Source organism: Loa loa (genome assembly GCF_000183805.2).
Source record: "Loa loa unplaced genomic scaffold supercont3.477, whole genome shotgun sequence".
Lineage (NCBI taxonomy): Eukaryota > Metazoa > Nematoda > Chromadorea > Rhabditida > Onchocercidae > Loa > Loa loa.
Window position 1 is genome coordinate 1 of NW_018108657.1, and position 23,457 is coordinate 23,457.

The 23,457-nt window shown below is 36.1% G+C and overlaps 2 protein-coding genes across 2 annotated transcripts in view; one reads left to right on the forward strand and one right to left on the reverse strand.

The window, feature by feature from the left end:
• Positions 1 to 78: 78 nt before the first annotated feature.
• On the forward strand, positions 79 to 13,316 carry LOAG_04624 (hypothetical protein; the record flags this gene model as incomplete). The annotated part of the gene is made up of 42 exons (XM_020446644.1): positions 79 to 188; positions 378 to 524; positions 636 to 732; positions 860 to 1,041; positions 1,116 to 1,227; positions 1,324 to 1,429; positions 1,514 to 1,630; positions 1,824 to 1,985; positions 2,093 to 2,210; positions 2,328 to 2,474; positions 2,547 to 2,676; positions 2,757 to 2,861; positions 2,998 to 3,152; positions 3,236 to 3,331; positions 3,437 to 3,621; positions 3,837 to 3,933; positions 4,075 to 4,240; positions 4,335 to 4,477; positions 4,834 to 4,958; positions 5,119 to 5,261; positions 5,343 to 5,481; positions 5,573 to 5,751; positions 6,031 to 6,260; positions 6,419 to 6,623; positions 6,900 to 6,992; positions 7,121 to 7,297; positions 8,588 to 8,699; positions 8,834 to 8,940; positions 9,066 to 9,267; positions 9,383 to 9,507; positions 9,689 to 9,814; positions 9,931 to 10,126; positions 10,211 to 10,417; positions 10,516 to 10,605; positions 10,704 to 10,918; positions 11,155 to 11,234; positions 11,350 to 11,530; positions 11,652 to 11,745; positions 11,898 to 12,055; positions 12,136 to 12,279; positions 12,356 to 12,543; positions 12,646 to 13,316. The coding sequence occupies 42 exons, from the start codon at positions 79 to 81 to the stop codon at positions 12,668 to 12,670; spliced, it is 5,916 nt and encodes a 1,971-aa protein (XP_020303043.1). The 3' UTR covers positions 12,671 to 13,316.
• Positions 13,317 to 14,738: 1,422 nt separating this feature from the next.
• Positions 14,739 to 23,457, reverse strand: part of LOAG_18738 (liprin-alpha) — a 10,644-nt gene continuing 1,925 nt past the window's right edge. The window contains exons 7-33 of the mRNA XM_020451401.1: positions 23,097 to 23,234; positions 22,786 to 22,836; positions 22,507 to 22,613; positions 22,242 to 22,335; positions 21,994 to 22,110; positions 21,548 to 21,721; positions 21,145 to 21,305; positions 20,734 to 20,827; positions 20,310 to 20,419; positions 19,684 to 19,783; positions 19,389 to 19,550; positions 18,988 to 19,124; positions 18,745 to 18,860; positions 18,587 to 18,672; positions 18,353 to 18,430; positions 18,106 to 18,210; positions 17,828 to 17,972; positions 17,578 to 17,700; positions 17,367 to 17,450; positions 16,944 to 17,035; positions 16,746 to 16,831; positions 16,545 to 16,674; positions 16,306 to 16,414; positions 16,068 to 16,182; positions 15,892 to 15,989; positions 15,393 to 15,559; positions 14,739 to 15,294 (exon numbers count right to left, since the gene is read on the reverse strand). Coding sequence (XP_020304819.1) covers positions 15,082 to 15,294; positions 15,393 to 15,559; positions 15,892 to 15,989; positions 16,068 to 16,182; positions 16,306 to 16,414; positions 16,545 to 16,674; positions 16,746 to 16,831; positions 16,944 to 17,035; positions 17,367 to 17,450; positions 17,578 to 17,700; positions 17,828 to 17,972; positions 18,106 to 18,210; positions 18,353 to 18,430; positions 18,587 to 18,672; positions 18,745 to 18,860; positions 18,988 to 19,124; positions 19,389 to 19,550; positions 19,684 to 19,783; positions 20,310 to 20,419; positions 20,734 to 20,827; positions 21,145 to 21,305; positions 21,548 to 21,721; positions 21,994 to 22,110; positions 22,242 to 22,335; positions 22,507 to 22,613; positions 22,786 to 22,836; positions 23,097 to 23,234 — 3,192 coding nt within the window. The 3' untranslated portion in view covers positions 14,739 to 15,081. The remainder of the gene's footprint in view (positions 15,295 to 15,392; positions 15,560 to 15,891; positions 15,990 to 16,067; positions 16,183 to 16,305; positions 16,415 to 16,544; positions 16,675 to 16,745; positions 16,832 to 16,943; positions 17,036 to 17,366; positions 17,451 to 17,577; positions 17,701 to 17,827; positions 17,973 to 18,105; positions 18,211 to 18,352; positions 18,431 to 18,586; positions 18,673 to 18,744; positions 18,861 to 18,987; positions 19,125 to 19,388; positions 19,551 to 19,683; positions 19,784 to 20,309; positions 20,420 to 20,733; positions 20,828 to 21,144; positions 21,306 to 21,547; positions 21,722 to 21,993; positions 22,111 to 22,241; positions 22,336 to 22,506; positions 22,614 to 22,785; positions 22,837 to 23,096; positions 23,235 to 23,457) is intronic.

The following is a 23,457-nucleotide window of genomic DNA, read 5'->3' on the forward strand; positions in this document are numbered from 1 at the left end:
AACAGTTTTCTTCATGTGAGCTTCGTAGATTACGTTTCTCAATCTGGTCATATCAGTGTGCATGAATTTAGGTCATTGATGCTGTCATCTCTCGTTTCGGTTAATTTTCAACGATGCTATTATTCGCTTGGAAGGTATTCCCGATCCAGAATCTGGTTATGCACTGCTTTGGAACTGCGAATTGATTGGTATGTTATCATCAAGCATTATTTCCAGTTGATGAAAACGAGGAATTTTTTGCAAAGACTTTTGCAAGATTCTTTTTAAGTCCTTAGCCTTTCATCGTTGGAACTGCGTTATCCATGGGTAGTTCTTTTTTTTTTTGCAAATCAAATTTACCCGAAAGACGAACCATTGCACCTCGATATTTTATGCAGGATTGAACTCATTGACGAACAGTTAGAGTCGGAAGCTTTCAGCGCTGAAACGGTTACTTCACAACCACGTTCGTTATCGGCTGTTCCAGATTTCAATAAACTTTTCCATGTAAAAGGCATACGTCTTTATACCGATATTTTTACTAGGTGAGTTATATGAGTGTGCATACTTTGGCGCAAAAAATGTGTGGGTGAAGGGTCCATTTGCGCATCTTATAGGCAGTATATTGTTGCAAGTTTTTATTTTTTTCCATTTAGGCCAGAGATGAGAGATTTATCAGAAGAAAATATGTCTGCATCAACACAAGTCATAACAAGCATGTATCTCCGACGTGAAAAAGAGAAAACAATGAAGGTCGGTATATTTACGCTTTGTTTAATGATTTTGCTTTCATTGGTTTCATTTGCGTGCTAAACGAAGTATTTCAGAAAATAGACTTTCCCTTTTAATCTCCAAGGCTTACAAATTACATTTGGTTCAGAAACTGTCAGCTTCTTCGGATTCATCAGATGAACACTGTGAAAAAGGCGGCAGTATGTTATGTTCCGTACAGATATCGGCAACTTCAACAATTTATGAATCATGTTATTCTCGTAACAGTTATATGGAAGATGAATTTCCTTCTGCCACTTCTTCACCGTTAGATTCTTCCAGTAGCACTATGTATGTTTTGCTCATTCGTTGCATTTTGATTTTTATATATATATTTCGAATATATGGAAGAATTGGAATTGCAGATTGGAGTCGAATCCAGTTATGTTTGCATCATTTAGTGGTAGCGTTGAAACTGTTATTGTTCGAGTACGTAACAACGAGATCTCATCACAATACACTTTGTCTTCTGAAAAGGTTGATTTCTTTTTTTTTTGTTTTCCTATTGATATTCTAAATTTATCTCGATTTCATTTTTGCTTTGCTAACACTGACTCATTATTATTTTTCCAGGAAATTAGCCTTAACTTTGATGGTCTCTGTATATTTTTGACGCCTTCGCAATTGACCATTTTGAAAACATTTTTTGCTGCAATTGCAAAGCCTCCTTCAAACTCTGGTTTGTTTAAACAACTTGACAAGCCTTCTACTTCTTTTTTTCGATGATTTTGTATCTTCGAAAGTTTATCGGATCTTGTTTTAGATGGTGGACAGTGCACTTTAGGGAAACCAATGTGTATGCAAGATTATCAGCAGGTTGAAGCCGAGTTGCAGACAAGAATTGTACCGTCGAACCAAATGAATACAGACTTCCAGCATGGTAAACGTTACTACTGATAATCTTTCTTGAGTATAACTATTGATTTGGTTTTCTCTCTCTCTCTCTCTGGAAGACTTTGATTTTAAAAGCGATAACTGCGGTCTAGTCTGCATACACTTTCTTTTTAATTTGCTAGTATGCCAGTCACTGCACTTTTTTTCAAGTAGAACTCAGAAATCATTATGATGTTCAGGCAACTGGGGTGGTTCAATGATGTTTTATGATGCACAGAGAAAACCTTCAGTAGCATCGATTGAAGAACAAATGGCTAATGTTTCCTTGAATCTCAGTGATATAGGAGATGGTCGAGTCGACAGATTTCCAAAGGAAAATTTAAGAAGCAACTGTTCGCAGAGTTGGTTTTTATATTAAAAATGCCACAGAAGAATAGCAAAGAATGTTTGGTAAAATATGTCTGTAAACTAGTGCTGATTTCAAGAAATGCAATATTTCTTATTGCAGAAACTTTGAGAAATTCGGACACTGTATCTGATGTGATTAGTGTTAAAGCAAGCATTTGCAATGTTGTCTTTGTCCTCACCCATAAAGATTATCTTGGACAAGATGAAGTTCGGAACAGGTTTGCTATTAATTTCTGAGTTATTTGATGCTAAATTTTGGGTCGTTTTTTCCATATGATTTTGCATAACGAGAAATTTTATTGGTGAATTCGTGTTCAATTATCCGCTGATTTTAGAGGCATCGAAAACGTGGCTGATATTATCAGTTCATACAAGGAATTGGCAGAAGGGTTCTTTAAGGCAGCGTCTTCTCTGCGATTTGGAGTTCAGTTACATGAATTAAATCTGAATACGAAACATTTATATGGAGATGACCACCTACAGTAATTCTCTTCTAATTCCTATAATGTTATGTAGTTCTTTTACACATTTTATACAGTTCCATGCATTTTTAGATTCATTGGTGAAGGAGTCACGTTTGATTACAATCAAGTAAAAAGTCGGGAAAACTACTGTTTTTCAATGAATTTAGAAGCGCTTGATGTGGAATTATTAGAAATTTTGTCGCCGACCTCGTCGAGCACGGTATTATTTGTTCCATAACTTTGTTCGAAACAGTATTTGCAAACACATCAGGTCTTTTTTGCAAAAGTTTCGTTTTTAAGGACACCGAAGAAAATATCAAACTCTTTTCATTTTGCGATTATGCATCAACAACTGAAAAAAGCCGTCGATTAATGGTTACCGTAGAAAATGGCAAAAATTCACAGGTCTGGATCATAAAGGGATACTGATTTCTTACTTTTTAGTTAAATTACTTCGTTCAAAACTTCGTATAAAATACAGATATGTTTTCTCTGGAAATTCGGAGCTCAAACATTATTCTTTGTCATGCTACAATTTCAGCATTATGATGTGACGGTAAACGTGACAACTTGTGAAAGTGAATTAGACATTTCGATAATTGATCGAATATCTTCTCTTTTGGTCACGAAACCTTTTCACACTTATCCATTTCCTTCATCGATTCATAACGTTAACGACGTATCACGAGGCTTGAAGTAAATTTTGTGCGATTATGACGTGCGTTGGATTTTTCGATAAATATTTCTTTTTACTCATATTACGGTTAGTGATTTTTCAGAACAGATTTGCTCTTTACCGCTATGCAAGATGTAAACAACACACCATCATCACTAGCATTTACTATTGGCTGTCCAGAATGGGACATAAATTTGAGGTCTGATTTTTTTCATTTGCTCATGCAGTAACACAAAAAATGCAGTACTTCTTATCGTTTTCTAAATTTAGGTTTAATGCTAATGACAGTAGTCTTTGTTTTTAGGATACCAGTAGTAGATTTACGACGTTCTGAATCTTCTCCAACTCGAGCACCCCACTGGAAAAGAAATTTGCATAAAGAGTCAGTAAGGTTGACCTTGATGGATGTCAGACTAGAAATGCCAAAATTTGATCTATCGCGCTTAAGGCAGTACGGAACAGCTATTATTTCAGCTTCTGCTGTAAACGGTATTTTTATGCTTTTGTTGAGATAAGGGAATATTTTAAGGGTACTGGCATTGGATCACTTGGAAAATAAGGTCTGATCAATTTTTGTAATCTCGAAGTTTTGTATAAGTTAACGCAAATTAACATAGGTGCTATGAAAGTACGTAGTTTTTTTTTTCACTTTTTCAGCGATGAATAACGTTTGTTAGGTTTTTCTCTTCAGTTATAGATTCTAGGGTCCTTCAATTTGGTTGAAAATACTGGCTCGGCGAGTCTCGATTCTCTCTTTCTTTTTGCTGGTTGTTCAGAGACATGTGGTGGAGGTTGTGTCAGGTATATCAAAAGGATTTTTTTTTGTAAGAGTGATCTTTTGCTTTTGAATCGAATTGGTAAATTTGTCATTTTTTATGGTACCATATGTTAATAACTATTATATATTGAAAGGATATTTATTGTCATGAAATTAATTTTTAGCTTGAAACTTAGCTACGATAATAGAAACAGTAGCTTGGAGTCGACTTCCACACGCTGTAATGAAACAGGTTACTCCTGTGCCTCGCATTATGATGCTGAAAACGAGGCAGATGTTAAAATGGAGGGACCATTCTCAAAATGTATTATACGCAATGAAAACCGAATGGTTGGTAGTTAACTGGTAGTTACCCACCTTCATTTTGTTTTTGCTTTTCTTTTTTCGCCGAATAATAGAGAAATGTTCATTTCATGTTATTTAGATAATTGTGGTTGGAAGCACAAGGGAGATGTTAGAATTTGGTGAAAATTGTCTATCAAATGCACGAATAAAATGCGAGTTAACTATTCCAACTGTGCGAGTTCACTTCCCTGGTCGCCACTATCATGAAGTTATTTACAATAGGTTTTTTTCCTGTAATATTCAACCTGAATGGTTCATTGTAACATAAAATACAGCAGTAATGAAGCGTTGTAAGGCAATACTCTATGAGCTTGAAACAAACTGAGAACACTTCTACTAAAGTTTAGCAAAATAAACCACTGATTTTGATTGATATTAACTGTGTTAGGGTCATCGGTTTCAAGGAGTTTATGATTAGAACAGGTTTTTCGGAATGAAATAGGTACATCAGTCTGTCGCACCAATTTTCAACCGTTTCTTTTTGATATAAGTTTTATGATTTGCGAAATTTCTGTCCTTGTATTTATTCTAAAATTTATTTATTGTCTGAATTGTTGCATAAATTCTGATACATGAAGGTTGATGAACGATTTGTCGATGTGGCAACCGTCTTCCCCAATCTTGAACAGTTCTGATCGGCAGAGAGATATGGAAGTATCGGGTGGCGGACTCTTCGAACTCTGTAGATCTTCAAAAAGGAAAAGTAATTTTTCTTTAAAATTTGTTTGCATTCTTTCCACGAACTCTTTTTTGCTTGCTGAGGTAAGCGGAATTTTATTAACATCAAGTTTCGTTTTTAAAATGAATTGCATAATATTATAAGTCTTAGTTCATATTTTAATTTCAAATTTTTTGAATTATAGATTCTGCTCACAGTGAGTGCAATGTTTCTTGCTCTCATGGTTCGAGTCCAACAGTAAATGCATTAGGCAGCGAAAAATCTCATAGTTTTTGTCTGGTGGCAAATATAAATGATGGCCGAGTGCTTATAGGAACTGAATTTGAAGTTTGCTTTTACAATCTTTCGGAAATCCATTTTCTAATGTATCTGTTCCAACTGTGTCATCTTTGTTTTTCCGGATTTCAGGATGGAGCTGTGAAAAAACTAGGCCAAATCGGTGCAATTCTACACAAAACGCAAATAATGACAGTTAATGGTTTTCATGGCAACAGAGAGTTGTCTTATTTTTATTCAACTTCCAAAGTTGCCAGTTTTTTTCATAAAAGTAAGTGTGTCTTCAATCACGAAATTTTTTGCTATAGTTCCCAATGGTCTTTTTTATATATAAATATACCCAGTGCAAGTGATATCTTTAGATCTTATTGGAGATATAATCCCATATGAACGGTGTGTTTTGAAGAAGGATTTTGCCCAGCATTTCAAAGAAGGAATCCAAGCAGGACCGGTAGTAGATGAAGAAATTTGCTTTCTGGAGGAAGAAGATAATTTCGCCATTGCAGTTAGAATTGATTTTCACTTCCCCGAAAATCTCAAGGTTTTCATTTATTATTTGACAGAGTTACCGTAACCGAGTCACTGTAACCATTTATAGATTTTTCTGAGCCAGGGTCATCCATTATGTGATCCATTAATTTATCTTCATCGTTTGAATCAGAAAGTTGTAACAAATTTTTTCCTATTTAGTTTCGAAAGTTTTTTTTTTCCAGGAATAGCTATATTCTTGATTTTACTTCTTTTTTTCTCAACTATATTTTTGGTGTTGATGCGTGCTAGTTTTTTTCCATGCCAGAAGTAACCAATCAAAATACTTCAGAATATGCTGGTTGGAGTTGGTATTCGTAATACAATGTTACATTTGAAACCGTGTACAAATGCTGAGCAGTTTTGGATCAATCAATTAATCAGCTTCTTCGATATCGTCGATTACGGTATTCCTGGTTACGAAATCCCACAAATAACGACAGAACTACATATGCATTTCTCATCCTCCCTGTTGGCTTACGAACATTATTTCAAGAATCCATCATCTCCTTTATCATTACGGTTCGTAGTAATCCGATATATGTATACATCAACTGACTTGTCTAATTACAAACGCATAATCAGACATATGTATTTTTATGGAATTAGATAAATCGATACTGCATGCAGCGGTTGGAAGTTTATCTCACTTTTATTTCATGGGATCTCGGACTTTTCAGAGTGGTGCTTGGTTCTTGCGACGTCAGTAGTCGAATCATGCAGGATCTAGAAATATATAAATTTGAATGCATATTTGAGCAGCTCAAGCTCTTCGCATCATTCAATCCGCATTTACAAATCATTGGGAATCAAGATGAAACCAAGTCCACAAAATTTGAGCCTAAATTCATACATATACTGTCTGTGGGTATGTTGCAACTAGAGGTATGTTTTGTATTGAGTTATCAAACTTATAGTTGGTGTAGACTGCCAGATGAGTTTCGGACTCCCCTCCTAATTCGTTATTAGAAAATTTATATTTCATATTCTTTCCAATCAGCCGACGAAAGATGTAATAGTGAATGATTAAACAAATCAATTCAATAGCTAATATCGGGAATTTCCAGTAGTTTCTTGTGTTTTTTACATAAATAGTACCGACTGCTTTGAGCATATTGTTGTTTCTGTTGTCCATTTCAAAAAAAGGTTTATAATTTTCAGGTGATGGCAGCGAAAGGCTTCAGTACTGTTGATGGCAGGCTAAAGAAGTGTTTTCCATTGCTGGAAGTTAGATGCAAAAATGATTTGTTGAAGGTGTTTTTAAATTTCAACTCCAGCAATTCTTTTGTGAAGTTTCAGCTCTCTGGAACTATTGTTTTATGATTCAACTTCTGTGTATTGGATATCGTCATTAGTCATCGTAATAGTTATAAAAATTGCAGTTGTGGGCCTGTTCGGATTCCCTGTGTTTAGTAGTTAATGCCATTGCTGAGTTGCTAGATGCACAGACTTCTAAAGTGGCTATACCCAGAAGTGGATTGCAAACACCAATCAGTAAATCAACAATCCGGAATTCAAGAAGGCGGGTATCCACTGAACAACAAATGGCAAATATTGAAGTAAGTTCTATAAGGAATTATGTTCTAAAATATATATTTCATGGGATTCTAAGTAGGTGAGCATTCTTGAACCATATTTGAAAAGTAAAAATTTGTGGAAAACATGCTTCTTTCCTTCATCTTTCAGTTGACTGCTTTTTATGTCAAAGTCTCTATCATTCTTTTCTTGCAAGGACTCAGAATAAAAGCATCATCAAGATGCTCTTATAGAAACATGTTAATCCCATTTTCATTGTCAGCTCGCCATTGCTACTTTGATTTTACTCCATCACTTTTTAGTTGAAGTAATTTAATGTTGTTTCCTGTATTCACCGCATTATCAATTTTCTTTATTTTAAATTCATTTTCTTGATCATTTCATTCCCGAGGATGCTAAAGCTTGCAGTGCGATGCGCTCAATATTTCCAAGATGACCCATACGTCGAGTATGCTGGACACATCGTTGGTTGTCATTAGTTTTTATTCATTATTTCCGTTCCATGCATGTCACCTTAGAGTCTGCAGAGTATACCATTCCTTTCGTGAATTCACTGAAATGCCTGTTAATTATTAAAAAGATGACTATATGTTAATAACCTGCCTTAATTGCGACATTTAGTAGAAAGTTCTATTTCAGTGTAATTTTAATATGGCGACCTAATATTCTTCCTTTTCTCCTGATAATAATTATTCTTCCGCTCCCTTTCTTCTACCATAACAGTGAAGAGGTGGATGCTGTTCTTTGGGACAGTTTTGATTTTTCATTTTTATTTTCGATAGATTCAGATGTTTCGTCAAAGTATTAGTATACTGTAAACCCTCGCTTTTCGTTGACTTTTTGCATCTCAGTTATATTTTGCTAAAAAGAGTACTACAAATGTTGTTAGTTCCATGCCTAATTTTCATTTGCACATGGCATCAATATCATCTCCACGCACGGTTCACCTGAAACTACCAATACAAAGTCTAACTTCCAGTTATTCTACGGGAAATTAGGTTCTGGGAAGATGATTATTATTTACAGTTAGGTGTACCATTTGTATGACTTACCAAAATTTTGTACGGAAGTTTTTAAAAGTGCTAATGCAGTCGTAAGAAACAGATAAGCGAAGAGGAATCAATAAGGTAACAAAAAAAAAAAAGAAAAGGATAACAAAGATGTGAATTTTAGTAACTGAAGATTCTTCCAGGAACTCTATGGTCAAAATCCAAAATTAAAGGTTTTAAGAGTTAGTGAGGCACTGCAAATTCACTCTCTTATAAATGATTGTTCATTTTCATCATAATTATTTAATGTACTTTGAAATTCAGAAAATGGTTCGATCAGCAGTATTGCAATCCAGACATGAAATTTTTGAGTACCCGATAGATTCACCTGAGAATTTGTCACACACTTCTCAAGTACTATCAAATGCAGTGATAGGTAAGTTTTATCTAATAATTATTTTTAAATTATTTTTAAAATTAGTACATGTTGTTTCTCTACCAAATTAATTTCTTAATCTCTAAAACATTCGCTGAATCTTTGTTTACTACTCACAAATTGATATGCTGCAGATTTATTTAATACAACAGAGGAAAGCAAGCCTAGAGATTCATCCGGAGTGCTCGGAATTGACGAGGGCTTTTGTCTGCTTGATGAAATTCCCGGGAGTGGAATCACGGTATACTTCTTTCCTTGTGTTTTTCAACTTTTTGAAATCTAGTAAATGCTTTTCTTGTTTTTGGAATTGAGTATTTCTTCTCGCTAGTCATATTTCTCTCTAGTTCTAGTCACATAAAACTTTAGGCTGGTAACGGCAAGCCATGGGCACGGTTTCTATTCGCCGATGACACAGCTCCTGTTACATACGATGATTACTTGACAAAAATCGATGGTAGGCCGAACAGATCGGTTCTTTTTGCTATGAACAAAATTTATACTCCGTGTATCAAATACTGTATTGATGATGTGTCGCTAGAACTTCATTTATACGGTGGTGCTGACTTCAGTAAGTTTTTAATGATAATAATTCCGAAAAGACCATAAGGATTCGGTGATTTAGCACTTTTTTTTAGAGCTATATAGTTTCTGGCAATTGCAGCTATTGTTTTTTGCCATTTCAGGCACATCAAAACCATCTTCCAAACCTTACTGTATATCAAGTGGAGGAAAGCTACGTCGTGATAACTCTCCCGTTGGTGGTCATTACAGAGATTATTCTGTTCATGTTGATTTGCGTTTTTTCAAAGCAAGTTTTATTAGTCGGTTCGTGTTGTTACCTTAAACGATTTTCTGGCCCGAACTGGCAAAGAATCATAATTTTTTGAATTGGAACTATTGCAATTTATTTCAGTCGTACGTAAATGTGATTGACTAATCTTATTACCTATCAAATTCTATCTTTTGAATGATTACAACTTATATATTAGGTTAAATTTGTGTTCGAAATATACGATAAAGATGCGCCGGCGTTATCTACAAGACTGTTCAGTATCGGTTCAATTGAAATTTTGGATAAAATGGTGTCTTCAAAAATTAATAAGCTGCTTTACCCGGTAAGCTTCAAGGACCAACCGATTTTCAGGGAGGACTACACTGAAACTAAACACACTCATGCTTCATTTTTATTTGTTTTCGTTAAAGTTTTACTACATAATCCATTTATTTGTAGCATGTGTGGGATCAGACGTTTCCACGTCATTCGCAATCGCCGATGTTTTCAGTTCGTTTATATGAAACTCCTCAACATGAGGGTAAAATGAAAGTTTCCTTGTTGCCTTTGCGCATCAATGCTGACCAGGATACTCTGGAGTTTCTCGAAGATTATATAAATGATCTCTCTGGTAGTGTTGGTGTCTTACAAGCAGGTTTGGTCCTTCCCAGTATTTTGATAACTTGGAGTAGTTTATGGAATAATTGTTTGCAAGAGTCAGAGTAATTTTTTAATGTAGAAGATACCGCAACATCGAAAATGCCATCAAAGCCATGGTTAGAAGTACGTCTGGATGGAAATACCGATAGTATGCAGTGCGCTGGCGATACATATTCAGGCGCAGTAACAAATTGTATGGAGATGACTATGCAAAATGATTCATCTTGCAATGATGAAGAACGGCGAAACTCACTATTCGCTTATGATCTACTTAATTTGCATATTCGTCAGTATTTTACATTATTTGCACTGGACTAGGTAATAACGCTTCGAATCATAGTGAATGATGCAGATGTAATTGAATGTTTTAAAAAACAGTTTCAGATGATGATTTCCATCTTGATGAAGGTATTAGTGATAATTTAATGGTCGATGGACGACCAGATTCAGCAAGTGATTTGTTTGACGAAAGTGGTAATTTGAATTCAACTAGTTCTTATGACTTAATACTATATTCCATAGATCAGTGCTGCATCTTACTCCCATTAATTCCCCTCTGCTGGCAATTTTAGGACCCGTAACCAATACCGTCACAAATTTAATGGATCATATGAGTCCTCCTCCTCACTCGTCATCGAATGCTGTGATTCAGTGTTTAACTACAGAAAAGACTGATAGCAATATTCGTGCTGTTTCGCCTATCGCATGTAAAGAAGCAAAAAGTGTAAAATTAAAACTTGATATAACGAAAGAAAAAAACGACGACGAAAAATCTGTTTCTGTACTGGTATTTGTCGTTGGCATATTTATTTTTATTGTTATATGCATTTTTTTTTTTCAACTATCCAGATTTCGAAAAATAATGACTTTTTAAAGCCCATATGAACATCTTCCACTGCACTTTTTTTTGGAGAGATATCAAGATTCCATTCAAATTATTCTTTATAATTGCAGTTTGCTTCTGTACGATGTGAAATTTAGGGACGGTCCACAACTCTTCTGAAATCATTTATGCTGTTTCAGACCGATTATCATGGGAAAAGCTCTTTGGAAATAAATTCCTTGGAAGCAGAATCGATCGTTAAAGGGAAAATCTACTTTAAGTAAGTAATGACCGTTCTATGTATGTTATTTCTAAGTTAACGGTTTAACGGATCACTGGCTCTATATTTCACGTAATATTTTCTTGATGGTAACTATATCCCTTAGTTATTATAGGGAATTTACGTTTTCGCCATCTGCTGTGATTCGTTTGGATTTAAATGGAAAGCGGGTGCGTCCAGATCAAGGTTGGATTTTAGGACTTTTGGTAGGGTTGAGCGATTTCAAATGCACTGAAATACGTTTGAAGGAACTCAACTGTACTCGAGGGCTACTTGGTTATGATCGATGTGTTAAAGTAAGTCAGTTGGTTCTTTTTAATGCATAATTGAAACTTTTTAGTGCTTTTAGATTATAAATATCCTCAGGAGGCTTAAATTGGTGTTTGTATGTCATCTGTACCTGTCTGAAAATTTTAGTTTGCTATTAATGCCTGGCTTAACGATATTAACAACAAACAATTAGTACAGTTTATTACGTCATATGGACCTATCAAGTCATTGGTAGAAATTGGTGAGCGAATTTCGATACGTTATACTTGAACGTCATGTTTTTTTCAAGCAAAAAAAAAAAAAAAAAGACGTTACCAGACTTCAGAACGCTATGGTACATTGTTTTTCAATAATTTTTATTGTGCAGTCGGTTGTAGGCCCTAGCAATTTCAGGCTTTGGGATTCGAGATCTGTTTTTGATGCCAGTAAACGAGTATTGTAGGGAAGAAGGTCATATCGTAAAAGGATTACAAAGAGGGGCGGAAAGTTTTGGGATATCCACCGCAACGGCTGCAGTAGATATGCTGCAAAGAATGGTCGGAATTGTGCAGGTTCGGATTTTTGTGTTTCTATTCGTTCTTTACAAAAACGTGATTTATACCAAACACGAAAATTTGATGAAATGTTGCAGAGCGTAGCGGAATTGGCATTTGATATTGTTTCACCCGAATACCCAATATATCGACATCGAAGAAATATGATAGATTATACGGTACTTCGACCGCCAAATGATATCAGAGAGGGCTTTAATATGGCTTTGGAAGCCATTGGGCGGGTAAGGAAATTATGCAGAAATAATATTTCTAAGATATTGGGTACTTAATTGTCTTTCTTGACACGGATAATTTTAGGAAATAAGTGATACAGCGTTAGATTTCCAATTAGCTGCACTACAAGATCAAGCAAGTGGTTATTCGACTGTACGCGGCTTTCTTCGACAAGCTCCAACTACAGTATTACGGCCTATAATTGCCGTAAGTAAGGCTACGGTTAATATTCTGGGTGGCGTGAGGAATCAAATGAAACCAGGCAGCCACAGGTGAGTTTCCTAGATAAACATCGGTATTAAGGACCAGTAAGGGAAGAAAGCTTTGATTCGTAAAAAATTTCTGAGGGCTTTTGAGACAAGAGTTTTTTGTAGGGAAGAGATGGAGAAATGGAAGTAAAGCGAGTTCACGAATTACTACTGATTCTTTCGCATTGATCGCGTTACCGAACTTTGTTAATTTGATGGCTTAACTGTTGCAAGTAGTCGGATTTTCTGCCGCAAGCCGTTCTGTACATACTTGTGAGTGAAATGCTTCTAGCTGCTTATTTTTTAAATAATGGATTGGTACGGATAGAGCAGAACCTGCCCCTTAAATTATGGGCTATACGAGAAACTCGCCATGGTTTGGATTTTAGTGCTTCGTGACGATATCCATGCTGGTATTTTTATTTGAGGTGCATTTATTATTTGCAGTACAACTTATTTGAGGCGTAGTGCTGGAAGTTCCTGCATCCACTCACCACTCTCAGCATATTTTTATGTTCATTGGTAAATGCCTACTCCTGCACCTTTCGCGCCATGTTATATGTTCATGCAAATTTTTATTGTGAATATTGGGACTATTGAGTATTGAGCTTCTGGTTGCACAGTCGCAGCTATATAGCCCTCTCGAATTGAGCTCACAATAACGGCCGTTTAACACAGCCACTTATTAAGCGATATGAGGTTGTATAAAATATTATATTGCTATTTGTCTCCAGGGAAGCAATTCATTGTAATTGACAGCGAGGAAGTCCCAATAAAACCGAGGGAGTTCGAAATTTCATGCTTCCATCTGATATGAAGAGATGAAGATCCTACACAGCAGTTTGCAGAATATCAGGAGATCACAAAACGGATTAGTGTCAGGGAGTGGGGGAGGGAAATGAATAACCTTCTATGGCGTACAGCTGTAGTTGATTACGTCACTGGACATCTACTAATTTGCCGAAAGAACTTTGTACATCTTTTGCATTTCTGTTAATTCTGCTAAATGCATGCTTCTGCAAAAAAAAAAAGAAATGTATGCGAAAAACTCCCCACAACGATATCTTATACATGATAAGGAGGAAATGCTGAAAAATTGGCGCAGTAATTCAGGAAATCATCCGGTGTCCGGAAGATATTTACGTTCTATTTCCCGCGGTGGAAAACATGCGCGTTGTGTCCTACATACAGTAGCAATCTTAGCATCAGCTATAAGACCCACAGAGAAAACTTCCCAGTGTCGATAGTTAATCATGGGTGAGTCAGTAACAAGAAATCCTGTACACATCACCTACAAAGCTTCCCTCCTTCAGTTGGAAGTCTTAGAACCTTACTACTAATTACGTCCTAAATTCAGAATTAAGGTTGGCAAGATGAATGCAAGTTGGATAAAAAAGTAACGGCGGAATGAAGACAGCAAGACTGATGGAAAAACAAGGTAATGAAACTATTAATTAGTATCGTTGACACCAATAAACCTTAGCAAATAAGTGTACAAAGGACACAGTACGTTTTAGAAGCCGTCGAATTTTGATTTTGATTACTATATAAAAATTTCATAATCAAAAGTACTTCCTATCGTTCGCGATTGAAATTCTGCAACTGTTTTAGAATTTGTATAATTTAATAACGAACAAGGTGATAGGCATGGTAACAAGACTAAAAAAGAGCGAAAAGTACATAAAAAAGATCTCAAGAAGAATCACTGGAATAGAATTGTTTCAGCCAATTTCCAAGCAAGATTACAACATCATTAAGAACAACAAAGACGAAAGTCTTACAAGGAAAAAATAGCAAATGATGAAGGCCTTACAGAATGAAGCCATATTAATGATCCAAATACAATCCACCGATAAAGGCATGCCTGGAGGCAACTGTTCGGAATTTTCTCATCCATTTAACATCGGCAACATTATCACTATTTACGATTAAATTTAAAGTACATTTAATAAAGGAACGTCCCTGCAAAGTAGTGAAAAGGAGACAAAAAAGGCAACTTCAACTCCATATTTTAATTTTCCTTATAATCTTGTATGACACAACGTAATGCATCAAGATTAAAGATGGAGATCGTCCACAGCTTATAATAAGCGAATGACAGGATACAGGACGGCAGCACAACGCCGTATGTGCCAAAATACCATTTTTATTAAAAATCTTAAATTTTCATTCAGTCTTTTGTTCTTATTACTTGTCCATCGGAAATCACCAGATGCAAGAATTAAAACATCATTAGAAATAAAACACCGTTCTAGAACGTATTTTCCTAGAAACAAAGAAAAATAGCCGGTTTAAGAAACATACAAGGTTAAGGAGAAAATGTACCGGTTCCAGTCAGTAAATTCTCTTAAGAAATGGGCAAAATAACTTTTTTCTTGCTCCGTGTAAGGCCTCTAGATCTTGAGCGTACGGCGAAACCCAAATTAGCTTACACTAACTTTGGATATGGCAAACCGGCAAGTATACAGCAGAGTCGGGACTGATCAACCAAGTTTCTGTGCTGTTACCACAGACTGTGCATGCTAATTAATCATTCAGTGACATCGAAATACAAAACCACAGTTAACTGGGAGGTGATGGCGGGGGTACCGATGAGTAATTTCCTGTTCCTGTTACTATATTTGTAGACGCCACACTTGCTGCTGCATTAGCTGTTGCAGTAGAACCACGACAATCCGCACCACTAGTACCAAATGTTGTCGTACTACTTCGACAGTCACCAACTATTATCAATTGTTCAAATGCATGTTCCAACAACTGGCGAGCAGAAAAATCCTATAAATATATCAATTGAATTAGACTTAGTGAGATATTTGGTTTTAAGGCAACTGAAGTAGCAGCAAAAAGATAGCACAGAGATGTAACGCACTAACCTGTGGTGGTATTTGCAGAGATAAGGCGAGGCTCTGCGCATCAAATGTGTGATCGAGTGCAATCAGGGCACCGTGTACGCCACTATCCTTCAGTTGGGCCGCATATGCCCCAAGACCTATTTCTTCAACCCAACGTGCCACGCGATCATTACTCCATACTAGTACATCTATAGTATGTCACTATGAAATTTCGTCCATTTTAAAATTTTAAATTTCAATTCAATTTCAAGTTTCAGAAAATGCTGCGTTCCTCATTCAGACCAATTGAATCCTTTAAACCAATTGAATCCGTTTCCTCATTCAGACCATTTCAGTCTAATATGACCATATGTACTATAATTGTAGCCAGAAAAGACTTTCAGCTGATCATTGTGAATGATATATCGTGTTAAGTCATACCTCCTAGTTATGGCGCGAGCTGGCTATGGCGCGAGCTGCTATCCCATAAATTTAAACATTATTTTAATACTATGAAGCAAAGGTAATTGAAACGACTAACCTCTACTGATGTTTTCACAAGCTTTTCGCCTTTCTATTAATGCCTTTTTATCATAATTCAGCTTCTTCAAACAAATTATACCATACTGCAAACTGGTACTGCAACAAAACATAAATAACTGTCTAGCTCATATTAAGACATGAAATCCTGCAAATCATACAAAGAATTAAAGCTACCGATGGAAACTATCGAGCATTTTGAGATGCGTTCTAAGGTCACGTTTGGAGAGATGCTCCAGCATCCGAGCATCCAATAAACATTCCATAAATGCTGGCCGATACTGCGCCAGACCTGGAAGAAACCAAGATTATTTCTACTATTGGTATTCTGAAGTTTAGTGCTCACCATCTCGCAAAAGATTTAATCAAGTCTTTAGAGACAATAAATTCATAATCTAATAGGTACAAGTTGCACCTAATGAGGGCAGCCATTCATTACCGATCCATTCGTGATTCATTTCACCAAATGCCAATGTTAAGCGTGTTGTACGCGGTGCCGACGGAGAAGTCAAAGAAACCATTTCCTATAATATATAAAAGTTGAATGAATGTTAAAACAAGAAGCAACAAAGTTAATTGCTATAACGCACTACATAAGTCCATCCCCACTGCGTTACGTGAAAATAACCAATTTTATTCTACAGTATTTTCTACCTGTATAGCTAATCGTAATTTCAGCCTATGCAATGGATTTGAGATGCCTATTTCACGCTGTATTTCTTGATCCGATAATGCACTCATGATTGCACCACTTTTTACATTCGCACGACATGCTGCCACATACCTGTAAAACTTTTTATTACTTTGGAAAAACGACAGTAAGTTAAATTGTGAAGTCAGAAAAAAATAACGTACCAAGCAGGCATGCCAACCCATAATTCCAACCAGGCTACTACAGTTGGTCCATTCCACAGGGCAAAAGGAGTACGTGCTTTCATCGCCTGCAATAGATATAATATCAAGAAATAATTGAAAAAATTTCAGATATAACTTAGAAAAGTTTATATAAATTAACATATAGCTCCACCAACAATAATAAGTACAAAGCAATACCTCCTCCAGCAATTCGTACTTCTTCTTTTTTCTTCTATCAAAATCAGCAGCTGTGGCAGCACCAAGTATTACTCCACCGTTCACTGATTTACCTGCAGCCACTTTAATTAAACGAGTAATGTAATAATGCATTCAATTTATAGCTTATTTGAATGGAACGTTCGATATCTCGTTTTCAAGCGAACTAAGGAATATGTTTTGAAACTCGAGTCTACCAACTATTTACAGATGCAGTCTCACTATACTAAAAAACAAAATTTGTAGATAGGCATTCTGTTAAAAATACTGGACCTCAATTATTTCTCAGATTCTAAGGCAAAGTGAAGCGTAAAGATGATAAGCCCGCTGAAACACCATGAGAAAATTTCAACAAATGCCGTTCAGCTAATTATTTCCGAAAATTAAAAGTACTGAAATTGTTACCCGTTAATAGGGAAGACGATGTGGCTACGCCCGCAGTAACAGCGATGCCCTCTACTGATGACATTTCACTATCCGAATATCCGCCTGTAAACAAATATGCAAATAAGTTAACATAGAATGGATGAAGAGTAGTTGAGAAATATGTGGCCGTTTACGACAACCAAGAAGCCCAATGGTTTATTCTGAATTAAGCTCGAAATTGACAAAATACCTTGCTCATATTGTGCCAACTGACGTAAATTACTACCACAACTGCTACTTTTCGCTTTCTTATTAAATAATCGCCCGAGGGTCTTCGCTGCTGTCGAAGAGGTTGAACGTTGCTTCTTTGCCACTATAGTTTTAACTTCTATTAACCAACCATCGACAAGTTTTCTTATAGGATCAGAAAAGAAAATGTTGCCTAATGAATCATAAAAACTTCAAAATACTAGAATCAAGGAAGTTCAAAAAAAAAAAACCTTTTGCAGTGCTCGGTGTTCCATAAACGGGCGAGTGGCCATGTTGTGAAGATGTAATGGATGATGTAGGCGACAGTCGGTCCATTAATATTCCTGGAGGAGCTGGGCCCAAACTGGGACTACATTCATCATCGAGAAGATAACCCTGTAAAAACCAAAAGGATAGAATAACCAGCGAAAAAAATTGCTTAGGTTTAAAATTAAAATTTAACCTGTGAAATCTTATCTCACTGTATTGAATAAACGAAAGGATATTAAAATAAACAGCTGATGCATACTGTATAGGAATGTTGCATTTGATCCGCTGCACCTGGATACCTTCTACCACGCATTCCATAATCAAAAGCTGTCACACCATTTGTCATTTCATCCACTGCACCAAACTGCAGATTCGTCGGAAACTAGAGCTCATTTGAGAAATACAATTGCAAACTTAATGAGAAATCAATCCCTTCACAAGTATCTGCTATTTGACAAAAAACCCCACCACTAAAACATATAAATTTAGAAAAAGTGTGTGTTTACCTGATGAGTGTATGAAGAATCCACTGGTCCACCGCCGCCACCGCCAAGAATGTGCGATGTTGACGCATTAGCGGGCAGCTACAACAACAAGAAAAAGCAAAGTAAAAAGAAGGAATGCGTAAAAATATACACTCCGATTCAAATCCGAATAAATTGTGAAGTCAAGAAAGAAAAATGCAGCGTACACATTAAAAATAAAGATGTAATCAAAGAAGAGATGAAGTAAAAGAACACCGTATTATATTTGGTAACCAAAAAATCCTGCTGAGGTGAATTGCGTGGTGTCGAATGTGCTGACAATGCTTGTGGTTCTTCATTTACTGTAACTATATAACATGAATCATGATAGATTTGACTATTTACGCAATTTGATGAGGACGAATGCAAATTACCTGCAGCAGCTGCAGCAGCCACTGCTGTAGCACGACTTTCCAACTGTTCAGCGATACGTTCCGCATGTGTTTTCTCTTGTTCTATTAATCGAATTTCTGAATTTATAGCATTCAATCTGCAAAATTACCTTTATAACTTTGTGTATAGTACTTATCATCATAAGTATACTCTCATCATAATCAGATAATAAGCAGTTAGAAGCACCATATGGGTGATGAAAAATATAGCATAGAATAACAAGCCTTTCTTGCAACATATTAGCAAGAGTATGTGGATCTGCAGCACCAGGCACTGTTGCAGTGTTTGGGAGTGATGGACAAGCAGCTGACCCACCACCACCCCCCGTCATATCCATCATTGATGATGATGATGAAAAGGCCTGAAAAGTGATTTTGCATATTTTATTTCGATTCTCAATTTTTAACAATTAAGTTTAAATATTCCTAAGAACCTTGATTTGGTTGAGAATACTCACAAAACTAAAAATTGACTTCCGGATTTTTAATAAATTTTCAAGAATGATTTGAAATTGTTTATATTCCGCATTATATGATTATTTAAAAAAAAAAAGACTCTAAGAGTGTTGCCTAAAACACTGTGGAAATTTTTATAACAGAGTTGTTATTTTGTTCAAACTTGTTACATGCTGTACATTAGCAAGCACATGCGCTTGCTGCAGTCGATCCCACTCTTGTTCATTCAATGTTTGCACTTTGCTTGGATCTTCTTGTAATGCTTGCAGTCTGCCTTTTTGTGCGCGGCGCATTCCACCATAAACTGCTGTACCAGTAGATGGTGCAACAGCCTACAAAAAATCCACATAACACCAAAAGGAATTATAAAATCCCACTCCACCTTGATTTAGTGGAAACTATGGATTACACGTCAGACTTTGGAAAGGACCATGAGTTCACTGGAAAATATACAAACAAAGATACCACAACAGGAGGTGGGGGCGGTCCCCCAGATCCTGAAGGCGATTGTACTACAGATACAGATGGCGCTGCTACAGGCAATATCATAGGCGAACTGTGCAACCTGCAATTTTCATTAATATTTAATTCAAATATCTAGAACAGTATGGCATGGTGACATCAAATTAACAGTAAAGCAAAATTCAAGGAGAATGGAGGCTTTTACAAATTTTGACCGTTTTAGTTCAAAAAGACTGAAAGTGAAGCGAATGTTAAACTACACAACAACAACGCGATTATACTTGAAACTGGAATTGGATATGCTCTACAAGTCTGCAGTTTTTAAACAAAAGAAAAGTGTGTAGCAAGTAAATACTGTATCGTTTCATCTTGTGTTAAAGTTATACAACGAAAGGAACAGATAAATTAGTTTAGATGCATAAGTCAACAACATAGTGCATGATTATAGTTCCACTTTTTCTTTTGTCAACTGATTGAATTTTTCATGCCCTCGAAAATACACTATAACTTTCCGGAATAAAAAACAACGCTCCATGTACTGAAGTGTGAATCAGCACTTGCTACTATGTCGAAAGAGCGTGTCGAAAAGAGCGCGCATTTAAAATCCAATAACCTTAATATTACCTCACCTGAAATGATATTGGGCAGTACGAGCGTTATAAAGTTGATTACGTAGTGCTTCGATTTCCTGCCGCAAACTTTCGTTATCACGTTGTAGACGTTCTTTCGTTCGCTCACACTGAAAGAAAAACGAAATTAAGAACTGCAAGGGAATAGATGATAACCATCCTTTTCAAGGGTAAAGAGCAAATCAAATGAACTCTAGAAAGCACTATTCATCTTCGCGCTGCCACTTCAGACTTTGCCATTACAATCTCTGTCGTTATACAACAGTAGCTGAATTCGAAGTCTTCGGTAAGACTTGAAATTTACAAAATATTAAATGGAGTTAACCAGCTGAAAATTCATACAAAAATGGCAAAGGAGCATAAATATTTTCGCATTTTCACAAAGGTCACCAAGAAGTGAAACAGGAAGAAATACTGCATCTACTTGGTCATAGATTTTCTTTGTTTGTTCCAGCTGTTGTGTTAAGCGATTCTTTTCGTCAAGGGCTTGCATACGCTCCTTCAAGTGTAACTGTAACCTGCAAGATCCCTCTGTTACTTAAGGTACTCGGTAATTCTTCTGTTCTAAATAGAAAGTAGCTCAGAATTTGCAAGAAGACCGAAACGAAGAAAATTTCAAGTCAAAAAGCTCAACGTGGATGTCCACAACTTTAACACTGCATCGTCAGTCTGCAATCAAATATTCAGCAAAAAGAGGAAATCATTTTACATACAATAAAATTATGTGAATTAAAGACTTGCTACTTCTCTTTTATGGTTATTTTTGTGCCTCAAATTCATGCATACGCAGGATCGTTTATCATAACTGATCAAAAAATAACGAATAAACCCTCACCTGTCGTTTGATTCACTCAACAGTTTGTCAACGGTGGATGATAAACGTTGGTTATGTTCTTCATTCATTTTCTCCCGTTGCACAGCACGCTCCAATTCTGCGCTGCGCTCCTCAACTTGTCGAGCCAAGCGATTCATTTGTTCCTCGGCACTAAGTTGCTTCTGACGAAAGCAATTCAACAGTAATAAAAAGTACAATACACAAGAAGAATTATAAACTCCACTCAAAGATGCACTTGATTTCACTATCCCTTGATACATAAACGCCATGTCACTTCTGACATAAAGAACAGAAGCAAAAACCCTGCCAAATACTTGCAAGTTCGCAGAAATAGTTTTTCATAAATTATCTAGTAGATATTAGAATATTTGATCTATTTTTTTGAATATGAGCCAATATGCACTTGTTCCGCTGCAGTAAGAGCTTCCATACGTTGTTGCAATTCTGCTTCTACGCTTGGTAGTGATTCTGCTTTTTTCAAACTTTGAGCCAACTGCTTTTCGGCCAATTCAAGGCGTTCTTGTAAACTACGTACTTTCTCTTCGTTCAGTCGAACTGCAGCATCTTTATTTGCAAGCTGAAATAACATATTGAAGCAACTAAATGATACAAATCAAAAATCCTAAACCATGTATCCGTTTTCGAACTTTTAAGCGCAGCAATTCTAATTCAAGAAATTGATTAGCAGTAATATTTGCTCATACTGATTCACTCACAACTGATGCCAAATGGCAGACCTGATCGAGCTTAAACTGAAAGACATACGACTGGGAGATATGGTTCCTACTAAACTTTCAGCTAATATGGGATAAGAAATAGTAGGTAAAAATCAGGTTACCACTTACTGACCCGATGCTCCAATTTATCGTTCAAATCACGTAAACATGTGGCTTCCCGCTGTGCACTCATGTAACGACTTTCCAGAGTTGAAATCCGTGTCTCTTGATCTTCACGCTGCGCTTGCAACTGTAACAGATCATAACGAAAGAATACTGCATCTTACTTAAAAGATTTTTCTTCGAATAATGTGAATTATTACAAGTGAATTAATTACTTGCCAATAAATGAATAAAAGCAGTGAACAAACACACGCCTACCTCCTGAAGATGATGCTGTAGCTTGTTGATTTGCTCCTGCTCCATTCGGCCTTCTTTCTGCGTTGCAGTGAGTTGAACTTCTAATTCTGTGTTCCTGCACTTACACACATTACTAAACCCTTTCCTACTATGGTTTGAACTACCTATTCAAGCAACCGTTGCATCAACGATATAATTATGGGAAAGTTGATCGACAAAACATTAACTTTTTCCATGGATTCAAAGTAGGAAAATAGAAGTAAACACGTAGATAAGGTTGCGATACCGATTATTTAGTTCCTGACATTGCTGCATACTGTTCGCCAGTTCTTGTTTCAACCGTTGGCACGTTTCTTGTAATTCAACCAAAGCTCCTGCAGATTCAACTGACCCCTAAAAAATAAAAGCCTACTTCACTGAATGCATATGAAGCAGCCAGAAGTTGTAAATATCAATCAATAAAAACGAACGATGGTCACTTTTATTACTTCTCGGATTTTGAAAAATGCTATGTAAAGTTCAAAATTACTTCTTAATTACTCATTCGAATAATCAAAAGACTCACAATTTGCTGCTGCTGTTTTTCCGCTGTTATTCCATTTTGAGACGCATTTAGCTATAAGCAATATTCATTCAAAAAACTGATATTAGGATGGAGTTTCCGTTAATTTTCTTTGTCAAAAAGAAGTAAAAATTCATAATGAGATTATATATAGAACTTAAAAGGACCTCATGATTTAAACGTTTGAGAATGCTTCTGAACGCCAACGTCTATTTTCGAAAAAACAAAGGGCGCAATTCTGAGAATTTAAATATATGTTTAATATAAACAGTCTCAGATGAGCAGTCTGTTTCTGAAAAAATTGAATAACAAACTTGCTGATGTGCTTCTTCGACCTCAGCTAGTAGCTTCGCTAATTTCGCTTTTAGAGACGAATTTTCATCTCCTTTTGTCGATAGTTCATCTTCTAATGTTGCAACACGCTCCATCGCAACACGCAAACGTTCACGGACCTAAAATCAGCAAAAAAAAAACTGACTGGGAACATAATTCAGCTATTAATACCAACTTGTAGAAGAACTAACTTCCGATCTCCTATTTTTTTTGATTTCTTTTGGATGGCACTTTGAATAATTTCCCTTCCAAATAATTTGAAAAATAATAAAGTAAAAGTGACTCACTTTTCATCCAATGCTTTGTGGTGTTCAAACAGTGATTTAAGTGCTTTCAAAACTT